The 12,733-nt window shown below is 59.5% G+C and overlaps 1 protein-coding gene across 1 annotated transcript; it reads left to right on the forward strand.

The window, feature by feature from the left end:
* Positions 1–5,839: 5,839 nt before the first annotated feature.
* Positions 5,840–11,300, forward strand: LOC123023905 (aquaporin-7-like). The gene is given in 7 exon segments (XM_044431042.1): positions 5,840–5,944; positions 6,826–6,952; positions 7,355–7,467; positions 8,714–8,796; positions 9,333–9,451; positions 9,454–9,550; positions 11,153–11,300. Coding segments are annotated over 7 exon segments (792 nt in total).
* The last annotated feature ends 1,433 nt before the right edge of the window (positions 11,301–12,733 follow it).

Consider the following 12,733-nt stretch of genomic DNA (forward strand, 5'->3'; position numbering starts at 1 on the left):
TCAGAGACCAGAATGGATATTATTGTTCCATGTATTACAGCTCTTGCTATTGCTGAACAGTGGAAACCTACCCACCATTTCTGTGGGTACATCTGCTACTCAGATCAATAAGACAGGCATACACATGCAGCTCATACACACATAGCTCCATTGGGGTTTTCTTGTTATGCTTGAGTTGGTTGTGAAAGGGAGATTGATGGAAATGGCATGTGTCTTCTTGAGAGCTTCCCCCAGAATTAGAGGAGGGGCAACCCAGTTCCAATTCATACTTGGAGCTGAATCATACATGGCGGTTTTGACCGGATTGCTACATCNAGATTTATTATTGACCGACCTGGCATTGAGCAGCAGCACCGTCAGGCCCGAGGGGTGGTTGACAAGGCTACCTGGGGCCCTCTGGTTGGGGGCAGAACCAGAAGGAGGGATAGGTGTTAGCCATCTGTCCATCCTTCTTCTACGTGGACACGTTAAGCCCCTATTGCTGTAACCAACATTGCCCGTGACCACGCCAATAGCAGCGCCTGTGTGTTCCCCAGGATATATAAACGTCGACATGGCCAGGGATGACTCAAAGCACTGATTAAAGCAGGTTAAAATTATAAAGCAGGTCGAAAGAGAGAGAGAAAAAAAAAGAATGATAAAAAGAAAAAAAGAAAGGGGGAAAAAAAATCCTTCCCCTTCCCTAAGATTCATCGGTAGGCAAGCCTATTTCAACAAGAGTCCTCGGCCAGCCCAGCCCCCCTCTCGTTCCCCGAACGGCACCCAAACGGTGGCAACCCCCTTCGGCCACCACCGTTCGGCCGCTGGCCCCGGCCGCTGCTTTGTGTCCGCAGGGCGCCTCCGAGTCCCCCCCCGTTGTGCACCGCGCGCGCCCGATCACCTGGGCCGGCGGGCAGCACGCTCTGGCGCCGCGTGCGCCTGCGCTGGCCTCTGGAGCTGGCTTCCGTCGACGTCGTGGGAGCGCGCGTCTGCTTGCATCTGCTTGCACATGCGGCGGTTCTTTCCTCCAGCGCGATGGAGTGGCGTGCTGCTGGAGGTGGGCGGGCATTGCAGGCCAAGGCTGCGTCACGCGGCGGGGAAGAGGGGTGCTGCTCGCGCGGCAGTCGATTTTATCATGACTGGGCAGCATATAAAAACTTCCACCAACCAACTGCTGTATTCTTGCGTTGTAAAGCGCCCAGGGAGCCTTGGCTACTGGGCAGTACAGGAATAAAACGAATAAAAAGTGAATACTGAAGATGTCATAAAGCTCCTAAGCTGGCCTGACCATTCAGCAGAGCGCCCCCCACTGCGCCCCCAAAACCCTTCTCTTCCTTCCCTGGAGGGTCCTGCTTGGGGGTACAGATGTGCCCCCCCCACTGCTGCCCCGGTCCCTCGCTGTGCTGCCGGTTCCCGGCTGGGGCACGTGCCCCAGAGGCCTCTTCGGACTCCCCGCCTGCCCCGGGGCCTCGCTTGGAGGAGGCCTCGAAGCCAGGGGCCTCCTGGGCTCCCAGTGGGGGGCAAGCAAGCTGCTTGGTGTGGGGGGGTCTGCCATGTGAGGCGTGGGATGCACCCTGCCTCATGGGACCACAGGCCCCGGTTGTGCTTGCAGCGGACACAACGCACAGCCTTGTGCGGTTTGCAGACAAGCACCACAATGCCCGCCGGTCTTTTTAAAAAAATTAAATAAATAAAAATTAAATTGCAGCGTAATCTCCACCACAAAGCCCAGGTTCCCCCAGGCGTTCTGAAGCCCTGGCCATGCAGAGAAGGCCTGCGCTTCTGGGGTTGCACTGCCCCCTGCTGGGGCTCTCGGGGATTTTACACACATATTTAGGTTTGCATCGCTTTGAACGGACAGAAGCCCATTGGGTGGGAAGTGCAACCGCGTTGCGGTTGTGTGTGTGAGTGCAGGCGCATCCCTGAGGTGTAGAGCTGGACGTGTCCGCACACCAAAAGGCCCGAGTGCTGCTGTGCATGGCCCACAATCACACAACGGGGAAGGTCATCTTTTCCGAGTCCGACTCTTGAGAATAACACGGCTGCCAACGACACTTTCCAGGCAGGTGCGCCAGGCAGTCCTCGCTTTTTCCTTTTCAGTGCTGTCCATTGGAGGGTTATTAAAACAGCAAGCATTTTAAACAGGCTGCGGAGGTGTCACTGCGATGGCACGACTCCTCCCTGTGCAAATGTGAAAGATACTCCAAAGGGGGGGGGGGGGGAGGTCCCCCAGGGGTGGGGGGGGGGTGGGGGGTCCTCCGGAGATGCGGAGGGACGTGTCCCTTGCTCTTTGGTCCCGGCTGCTATCAGTCCTGTGTCGACCGGCCTGCATTGAGACACTGCCTGAACCGCTCAGCTGCAGTCCCGGGAAAAGCACATGCTGCTCTCCAACAGTAAAGCTTCCTCTAGCCAGCAGTGTCTAGCTTTGCGAATGGCTGCATGCCTTCCCTGCATCATTTTATAGTCATTGGTTTGCTCATCACCAGAGTCCACCAGACTGCTGCCAGGATCTGTCTGCTGCTCAGATCAATGGACAGAACTTGCACTGGTTGAACCACACAATCCGTGACACACGCCCAGGTCTAAGAAAACCCCCCTTTTCTAGAAATCTGCTGTGCGCATCCCTGAAATTCGGCTGCCTCTGACCAGTCACCGTCCAGAAACAGCAAGCTGGCCCTTGACAGACAACAGAAGTGCAACCAAAGGGCGATTCGCCCCAGCCCTCCACACGCACCTCCTCTTCGGTGTGCAAGTGGGAAAGATCGCGCCAGTGCAACGTTTCACTTCTGCAACCTAGTGGAAAGGGTTGGCTGTCTGTCTTATGTGCAACCCTCTAACGGTCAGTGTGTAAAGGGGCCACCTGCAGACTGCTCAGGTGCGTCATCTGGAACGACTCGCTGGTAGATGATTATTCTCGACAATCCTCTCAAAGAAAACCTTTACGTGTTGTGCCTTCTGGGCACACGTCCAGCAGGAGACGGGCACTTTGGTCAACATATCTGTCAGGATACACTGAAGACACGATTAGATGAAGAAATGCCTGATTTGGGGGGTGTCGCATCCTGCTGAACTGCAAATGTGCAGTAACATGGCCGAAAATTCATCAGATTACATGCTTTTTTCCTACCAATCACAGCTGATCTCCTACAGCCTTAGAAAATCTTCTTGGACTTAGTTCCTCACAACCTGAAGGTCTGGGGTCCAGTCTGTATGTGTGCACACATGGACACACATTTTCGCATCTCCAGGGAGCCTGGATGAGTTGAGGGTTGTGAAGGAAAGCGGTTTGGGACTGGAAAATGGCCAGCTGCTCAGCCACCCCTGAGGCAGCGCGGTCTGTGGCTGCCCAGGGAAAACACACTGAAAATGTTACCTGGATTGTGGTTTTTTGGGCCCCAAAACATCAAGAGCTTTCCATTTCCTTAGGGTTTTTATTCTCAAATTTGTTTAAGAACCCATCAAATTTGTTCTTAAAGCTGCTCCTGCAGTGTGTGGATCTTTTGCCACAGGTGCTTTCGTTCTGGTGTAATTCTGTTCGACTTCCATATTTCATTATGTTGCATTTTCCTGTTTCGCTCTTTGCAAACTGCCCAGAGAGCTTTGGGTTTGGGCACTCCAGGGATGAATCCCAGCCCTTCAACTCCAGGCATGCCGCAGCTTCTCCACGCACGAGGGCTGAAATCCGCTCTGACCCCGGGATGGGGCTCCGGGCTGGTGAAGGCAGGGCAGGGCGAGCAGCCGGCTTCCGCCTGGAACGTGGCGGAGGCAGCGCAGTCGGCAGTTGGGACGGTGCTGGGCAGTTGGGAGTGGGAACGGCGTCGGCGGGGGAAGGGTGGCCGGCACCGGCTCCCGTCACGTCACGCGCATTGTGGTCCCTGCTGGGCTCGCGCAGGCTGTTTCTGCAGGGCAGGACCAGGGCCAGGGAGGCGCACTGTGCACCTTCAGAGGAGTTGGTGAGGAGCGCCCCGAAAAGCGACAGGATCCTCCTTTTTCTCCGTGCTTGTTCGCCCGCGCCAGGCGAAGGCTTGCACCATGCTGCGCAACCAGCGAGTCTCTCTCGCAGGCATCAGTCTGGATGCTCCGTGGATGCAGGGCCCCATCCACTCCTCACTGGCACGCAGTCAAGGAGCCCAGAAAGCCACCCCTCCAACCGGGGAGGGCTCCCCCCAGGGCTTCAAAGGCCCCCCCCCGCTGGGAGACTCCCTGGATCTTCACAAGCTCAGGAAGAAGCAAAGGTGCCTCTGGTCTCCCCCCCTGGTTTCCCTTTGAGGAGGGCAGGATCCGTCCTCCGTGAGCGAGTCACTGGTGCGCTTTGGTCCTGCTTTTCCGGCCCCAGGTAATTCATTTCCTGGCGCTTTCACAAAGGCAGGTGCTTGTCTGAGGGACCCGCAGTTTCTACCTTGCGAAGCTTTAGGGGGGACACCTCGTCCTTTCAGGACTGGGGGAAATGCGCACGTGGCTGAGAAAGCACAAATGGTTTTTGAGTGGTGGATTGGAGGCTGCACCTTGGTTGCCTGAGGAACTGGGAAGGCTGAAAGGGAGCGGCAGGTGATCCCGGTTCGGGCTGCAGGCTTCAGGTTCAGCACCGGAGGTGCACGTGATGCCCAACTGCCTGGTGCTTTCACAAGCAACCTCTTTCTTCTCTGCCCAGAAGTCCTGTCTGAATGGGAGGCCGCCTGTCCCTCTCCCTCCTTCTGCACTGCAGATGCCGCATTCACACATGACGCAGCTGCTGTCGCATACGAAGGGCGCCTCGGAAATGATGGGAGTGCAGAGACGCAGGTCAGGGCCAAGAGAGGCCTCAGGAGCGCCCTTCCTGCTCCTTTTCCCAGGAATCCAAAAGGATGTGTTCAGCCACAGCCTCTCCGAGGCAGCATTTTCCGGTGCTGCATCGCGCAAGCGTTTTTCAGACTAGGTTATTGAAAACTGCTGCCGTATCTTCCCTCGGAGCTCCTTCCCGAAAGGCTGAGCAGTTGAGCCAAGAGGAACGCAAGCAGCACACGCTGGTCTGCAGCTCCTTTATTATCTTCAAGGCTGTTTTTGTCGCTGTTTTAATGCCACTATTACCGTATTATGAAAGAGAAATATATATACGGGGTAGTCACCAGTAACTATTATGTGATTCTATCTATGTAACTCATTGCATAAACCGCAGCACAATAGAAGTATCTGCTGTATCAGAAGAAAACGGAGAGTCATTTCTGCAGGATTCGGGGAATGTGGGCCCGTTCCAGGGAAAACAATCGCGCTCCCTCGTTTATTTTTCTGCAAATGGCTCGCTTGGGCACCGCTGCCCGATGGCGTGATTTGTGTCCCCGTCCAGCAATGGCTGGGATCGGCCTCACTGCTGGGAAGGGGCCTCGCAAATCGTCCTGCCGCAATGATATGTGGCACGATCTCTCCGTGTCCTCAGCTCTGGAGTGAGCTCCTGCAGGCGCTTCAAGCACTTCCATTCGAGCGGCTGCCTTTGGCATGACCTCCGAATCCCCTCCGAATTCAATGCGCCGTCCTGTCACCCCTCATGTGCCGGATCGGATTTCGGAGCTTGCAGGCTCCCCCTGAGGCGGGTCATCTTCTCTCCCAAGCAGGGCTGATGCTCCGAGGATTTGCTTGTGAATTGCTCAGTGGCTCATGGGGCAGAGGATAGGAAGGAAGGAAGGAAGGAAGGAAGGAGGAGGGGTGGAGAGAGAGCACAGCCTCGCACAGCCCTCCACCGTTTAATTGTCCATTTAGCCTTTAACCAGACTGTCATATACGGACAAGGTGGAGGCGACGTACAGCGAGGTGCCTGTGGCACAGCATGCACGGACTCGACCCTTGGCGGCATCCCTGCCTGTCCGACAGGGACTGACTCTCCAGGATGCCTGGCACCCAGATGCTGGACAGAGCGCTCAGCCTGGTGACGATCTGGGACGGGATGGTGCGGCAGGCCCTGGCGGAGGTCCTGGCGGCGTTCCTGCTGATGGTGAGGAGGCCGCGGCCTGCTGTGTGGGCGTGCCAGGGGCGGGAGGCTACGTGGCTGTGTGGGCCCGTGGCCACATCGGAAACAGTCGGCTGTGCTTGGAAGGCCATGCGTAGCCCTTCGGCTCCAGGGGCCTTTCGCAGTGGCATTGAGGTCCCACTTCACCGGGGGAAGCGGGGCAGCGGACGCAAAACAGCATCCGCTCCCCCCCCCCCCCAGAGAAAAGACACAGCTGAGGGTCTCACGTGGTCCATCGCAGGTCCCATGCTGGGAATGCTGGGCTGGGATGGGCATTTCTCTTGTCGTTCCCAGAAGGGGACACGGGACAGGAGCTCTGTGCTATGTAGAGGGAAAAGGCTGGGACCTTCTCGTTGGGAAAGAAGGCGAGAGCGGAGAAGGGGATGCCACAGGTGAGGCTGAAGATGCTGCGCCCATCCAAGCTTGAGCAATGGGGCCATTTGCCGGCCGGTCCAGGCGGAACTCCTCTGACTGGCAAAACCTCTCCAAGGCCTTGAGCCAGTCACTTTGCAGCCCCGGTGGACAACCTTCCCCTGGAGATGCGCAGGATTTCAGCCGGGACCCCGTGCACGGAAAGAGTTTGTTCTGCCACTGACAGAGGGGCTCCTTTCACGCCCACAGAGCAGCTGTGCAAGCGGAAGGAGAGCACAGGGAAGGTGTCCGTGCCATTCAGTAAAACTCTGGGAGGGGCCAGCCTGACCCCAGCGCCTGCCTGGGGCCTCGGCTTCTCCTGAGCAGGTCTTTCTCTGCCCTCCTCCCACTGTCGCCTTCTGGCCACCTTCACCAGCCTCCCCGGCTGCTGGGCCAGCGCCTCCTTCACCTGCCAACACGAAGGGTGTGCTGACAGCCACTGCTCCTCCTGGCAGCTTCTCGGCTTGGGCAGCGTGGCCCAGGCGGTGCTGGGAAAGAAGAACTTCGGGGAGTACCTGAGCATCAGCCTTGGCTTCGGATTCAGAGTCATGCTGGGCATCCATGCTGCTGGCGGAGTCTCAGGTGAGGGCGGCACCAGGGCGTGGCTGGAGCCGACGCAGCCTCGAGAGCCACCGATGCTCGGCTCCCGAGTGCAGGGAGCCGCTCACCTCCCCGGGCAGGTAGGGAGCCGCTTGCCACTGCTGCAGCCGGCCTGTGATGCAGAGAGGGAGGGGGCACACGCTTCCTTTGCTACGCCGTCGCAGAGCCATTTCCCATTTCCTCTGTTGAGGAATGTTTAGAGGATGCTCGTTGTTGCACTTTAATTGTATCTCCATATCAAATGCCCCTAGTAAAAATTGGTGAGGTGCAGGTAGAGGTGGAGAGGTGATGTCAAATATTATTTTTGCTGCTGCTGCTTTTTACACTACAATTAGACCTGCCCCACCTCTTGTCATGCCGATTTCCGGCTGCTGCTGACGGAAGGGGCCCACATGAAGGCATCCATCACGTTCGCCAACCGCGTCACTGGAAGGCTCCCCTGGCGCCACGTGATCGGCCAGTTCCTGGGATCCTTCACGGCTTCCTCTGCTGTTTTTGTATGTTGACTCTCCCCAAGGCTTCGCCCCCTCCCGAAGTCCTGCAAGAAGAGGGCGAGAGGGAAAATTACCCGTTCACAGAAAAGGCTCAGGGCCCAAGAATGTTTTCTTGGAAACCCGGCCCTGCTCCTCAAAGACGTTTCTCAATTTTTTCGCATCCATGCACGCTCACGAGTCCCGCTGCGAGATTCCTGTTTTAATACTGGTATTGCACTGCCGACCTTTTTCCAGTGGCATCAGGAGCCTGATGGAGGATTTCCCCCGGTGCCCACAAATGCGTCCTTCTCTCTCCTTGGCTGGACGCGATGTCTGGCTTGCAGAAGAGCCTGCGGGGCTGGCCGGCGTTTTGCAGCTTGGGCTTGGGCCTGGCACACGTTTCCTGTACCTTTGTCACGCCGTGTGTTTCTGGCTTTCATCACAGGGCTGGGGCTGCAGGGCAGGAAGCCGGCCCGGTGGCCCATCGTGCCATGTCCGGACGACAGGATGACCTGCGCCTGGTGTGGGTCACCGAGGACGGGGCGGCTGTGACCGGCAAGCGCAGGGCGGGGGGAGGAGCCTCCGGGCCCCCCTTCCTTCCCCGGCTGCGTGAAGCCGGCTACGGAAAGAAGCTTCCCTGAACGCACACAGGCAGGAGCTACGGCTGAGCACGGACTTTTTCTCTCCGTGCGAAGGGGCCGCAGCCAGTATGGCCCCGTCGTCACTCACTCCTCTGCCAGGAGCTGCCCCCGTGCCCACGTAAAGGGCGGAAGGTCCTGCTGGCGGGCCAGGCCTCCTCCTGGGAACGGACGGGGCCAGGCGGGCTCCCACGGCTGCTGCGTGGCCCCAATCCCTGCCACGTGAGCGGAGGATGTGCCGCCACGCCCCTCAGGGCAGCTCCCCCCGTGAGCAAGCCCCCGGGGGCAGCAGGGGAGGGCCGCTGCCCTGCGTGCGACGGTGCGGCCCCCAGGCCAGGATCCTGGTGCACATCGGCAGCAGGGTAACCTTCTCTCCTGGCATGCACTACAAAGCCCATGCAGGAGCGTCTGGGGGGGGGGGGAGTGGAAGCTCCCGCTGGCAGCGAAGGGGGCTTCTCGCTGCCAAGGGCGCTGTTCACCGAGGGCAGGATGGTTCCAGGATGTGTCCCGGTTCGCTGAGAAGCTCCAGTCCGTGTCTGCGGTCTCCTCTCCTCCACTGGGCCTCTCTGGTCCGTATCCAAGGGCTCCGTGTGCCCGTTTCCTCCCATCCCAGAGGCTCTGCGGGATGACACGGGGGCAACCTGACAGCGACTGGGCCGACGGCCACGGGGGGCATCTTTGCCACTCACGCAGCCCCGTACGTGTCAGTGCGCGAGGACGGGTGGGCAGCCCCTCGGCTATCAAGGGAAGGGCTGGAAAGAGGCAGGATGCCTTCGCGCCCCTTCCTGGCCTCCCAGGGTCGGTTGCGCATCCCTCTCTATGCTGGCAGACCCTCCACCAGAGCTAGAAACTTGCTGAGTGGTGCTGTTCCCCCTGTGAAGGGGTCATGAGGGGGCTTCTGCCCAGAAACGTCTCAGGACCATGGGAAGCCGCCTGCCGCTGCCTCAGACCCAGAGTTCAACATTGCCAACAATGATGGGCAGCACAGGCTGATGGGTGGCCAATCGATCGATCGATCGATCGATCAATCAATCAATCAATCAATCAATCAAAGCATGCTTACTAGAATGGGTAGGGTATCCGCGATCCCTCAGCGATCCCTTGCCCTTGGCACCCAAGCAGTTATGAGGCGTGCGACTGGGGGAGGGCTGGGCCAGGATAGGGGGCCGGTCCCTTCGCAAGTTCCCGTCCCTGTTCCTGAGAAGCCCCGGGGGCCCCGACGGTCACGCGCTCCCCCCTCTCCTCCCCGCCGTTCGTTGCGGCCAGTGTGCTCCCGATTGGCGTCCTTGCCACCGACGGCGCGAGGAGCGCGGCTGCCCTTCTGGGCACGGGGGCCTTCGTCACGGGGCTGCTGGTGGCAGCGATCGGCATGTCATGGGCACGGCCACCGGCTACGCCATCAATCCTTCCCGGGACCTGCTGCCGAGGATCTTCACTGCCGTCGCTGGATGGGGGGTGGACGTCTTCAGGTGGGTGCAGCACCTCGTTTGCAACCCCCCCCCCCTTGAGACAGGCCCCGTTGCAGTCCTGGCTGGAGTGCCCGAACGTACCTTGGCATCCAAGCTGGCTTTGCACCCCTGGGGGGCAGGGAGGGGGCAGCCCAGCCACGGCTCCGAGGCCCCAGCTGCCTGGTCTCCCAGGCCTGGCCAGCAGGGCTAATGCAAGGGTCTGCTTGAGACTTTGGGGGATCCTGCCAGGTCCCAGGCCCACAAGGCTGGTGCTTTGGGTCTGCCTGCAAGGGTCCGTAGGGTATTTTTTAAAAAACGTCCTGGTGGAGCAGGTGGGCAGATGCTGAGCCCGAGCGCTGTAGGTTGTGCCCGGTCCAAAGCAATGCTTTAGAGAAAGCCTAGGACACACTCCATGCCTTCTGAGAACAGTGGGGGAAGCGGGCTGCGCACAGCAGAATTCAGTGCCACGTGCAGCAAGACTGGTTTCACATCCAACTTTTTCCGATGCAAAGCTCAGTCTGAGCCTCCTGCATGATCCTAAATGAAATTGCAGGGTTTAGCGGGATAGCATATTTTACTTTATTTTAATCACCTTTATCAGGGTTTAAGTGGATGCATGTCGAACCATCTTGACCTGCAGTTTTCCCATTTGAAAAGAAAAATGTAGCGAGCAGGCAGAATTACTGGGAAGGAGCTGCTTATGGAAAATGGGCATCTTGACCTTGATACGACTGCTCTGTGGAAAGTCAGTGGTTCACCTGTGGCCCCTACCTGACCTGATCGCCGTAACAAGAAGTCGAAATCTGCAGGTGCAAATTGGCCGGGAGAACGCCTGCACCTCCTCACGCAGGGCGTTTAATGGCGTCAGCGGCCGGCCTTCAGATGGGGAGGGACGGCGAAGACCGAGGACAGCGTTGACTGAACAGCGGACCCTTGAGCACCCATTTCCTCTCCGTTTATCCACCATCACACATACGCAGGCGTAAGATGCCCTCGGACGCAGGCATCTGAAGTGACATGCTCCCTCACACCCCGTCCTGGGAACGCCTTCCTCCGGGGTGGCCTGGGCAGCTCGCATATTCCGCGATGCCTTCCGCCCTCGCGTGCTGCTCTCAGCACGGGGGTCTCCACCTGATGGGTGGCACGAGGAGCCACGTGGCTCCGGTCGCTGGGCTGCTGAAGGGGAGGAACGTGGGGTCAGTGTGGGAGGCGACTCAAGGCCAATGAGCCAGGCCGCTCCAGAGGCAACGCCGTGCTCGGTCTGGGCCACCACGGATATCAGGGAGGAGGTGGGCTTGGGGGGGGGGGGCGGGCATCCCAGTGGCTCATCCGTGGCGGCAGGTGAGGAAGCAGGATGCCTTCCCAGGAGGTGCCAGGCAAAGGTTCGAGGGGATTTCGGGTAGTGTCTCCCGAGTCAAAAGAAACGGCTGGCTAGAGCGAGCCTCTCCCCCCGGAGCCCCCCCAGAGGTGCTGGCTGCGACCTGCAGGGGGGCTGGGCTGCGTGGCCTTCCAGCCTGGCCTCTGGGTCTAGTGGGACTCAGAGGGTGCCAGCACCTGCGCCCCGTCATCCTCCCCCAGGTGCTCCCCACAAGCAGCGGAAACCACTGTCGCCTTTTCTTGCAGAGCAGGAAGTCACTGGTGGTGGGTGCCAGTCGTTGCGCCGACACTGGGAAGCCTTGCTAGAATCTTTATCTATAGTGTCCTGATCAACCTTCACAATCACTCTCGGGCGGCGATGGAGGCCGGGGGGACCTCAGAGGCCAAGCTGTGACACCCCAGCTCCTGTCAGTGGGGTGCTCGGCTGCATGGTCGCTTGAAGGACCACCCCGCTCCCCATCCCTTTGGACCTGGATCACCTAAGAGGGCGCATCAGTGACGTGTGCACACCGAATATACACACACAGCCGTCTTAGCCAGGGAAACCGGGGAATGGACCTGTCGGACAGCATGGAGGAACGCCTATTCGGCCCTCACCTGCCCAGGACCCAGAAGATACCTGGGAAGCTGCACCTGCCACTCAGATGCTGCCAAACTGCTCAGTCTCAGAGTCACAACCTTGGAGACATCGCCTCAGGAAGCGGCTCTCAGGCTGTGGGCCCCCAGAAGGGCCCCCTGGAAAACGAGGCAGCATGTGAACCCGCAGGGTCTGCCTGTGTGGGGCAGGCACTCGTGCAGCCCGGACCCCCACGGGCCGAGACACGATTCCGGCTGAGGGGAGCAGCCTGCACTGCCAGCGTGAGCTGGGGGGTCTGAGAGGCGCTCGGGCGCCTGCACCCCGCCTGAGTGGGTTCGTGAGGACACTCAACTGTATCTTTTCAGTGTGGCTTGGAAGATTGCGCTGGCTTTAAAACTGCTTTTAATGTTTCTCGATGCCTTTGTGTATGATTTGTGGATTTTGGGGAACCTCCTCGGAGCAGTTGGGAAAAGTGCAGCAGAAATTCCGTGAACTGGAGGAGGAAACAAGAGGCGATGTCATGACTGGGCTGTCCTGCAGCTGCGAGGGCGATGCCCGTCCACCGTCCAAGGAGGCGATGCGCCACTGCGCGCACGTGATTTCCTGGCGGTCGCAGGGCCCACCTGAGTTTGTGCACACGCACACAAAGGACGGGGAGATGGCCACCCTCTGGGCGCTGAGTTGCTCAGGTTGTACGCTGACCACTCTGGGCTTTGCATGACCTGCGCACGTGTCTGTTACCTCCACACAGCCCCGACCCCCCCATCCAGCTCCCACCTCTGGGGTGGACCCATTATACTGAAAAAGACAGATCCCGGGGGGGGGGGGCCCCTCCCCGGGGGGCGGGGCCCCCCGGCGGGGGGGCCCCGGGGGGGCCCCCGGGGGGGGGGGGCGACACGGAGGCAGCACCACAGCAGGCAGCCCTCGGGGTCGGCACCCATCCTGCCAGGCGCCTGGGCAGAGCACGCCCCCCGTGCGGGAATGTGCCGGGAGGGCCAGGCTGAGCTCACATGCCGTCGGAAAGGTAGCTCCACTGGTCACTCAAGGGCCCCTCCCGGGAGGCAGCTGTGTCTGCGTTGCATCTCCGCAGTGCTGGGCGGGGGGGGGGGGGGGTCCACACGGAGCCGTCCCGGGACACCTTCCGCGCTTGCTGATCCTGGGACGGCGCTAGCAAGCTGCGCCCCAGGGAGGTGTGTTCCCCAAACCGTGCATCGTAATGGCCATTAAGGAAATTCAACCAAAGCCTGAAG

This window comes from Varanus komodoensis, unplaced genomic scaffold, assembly GCF_004798865.1.
Source record: "Varanus komodoensis strain SLA01 unplaced genomic scaffold, ASM479886v1 scaffold22, whole genome shotgun sequence".
In the NCBI taxonomy this organism is placed as follows: domain Eukaryota; kingdom Metazoa; phylum Chordata; class Lepidosauria; order Squamata; family Varanidae; genus Varanus; species Varanus komodoensis.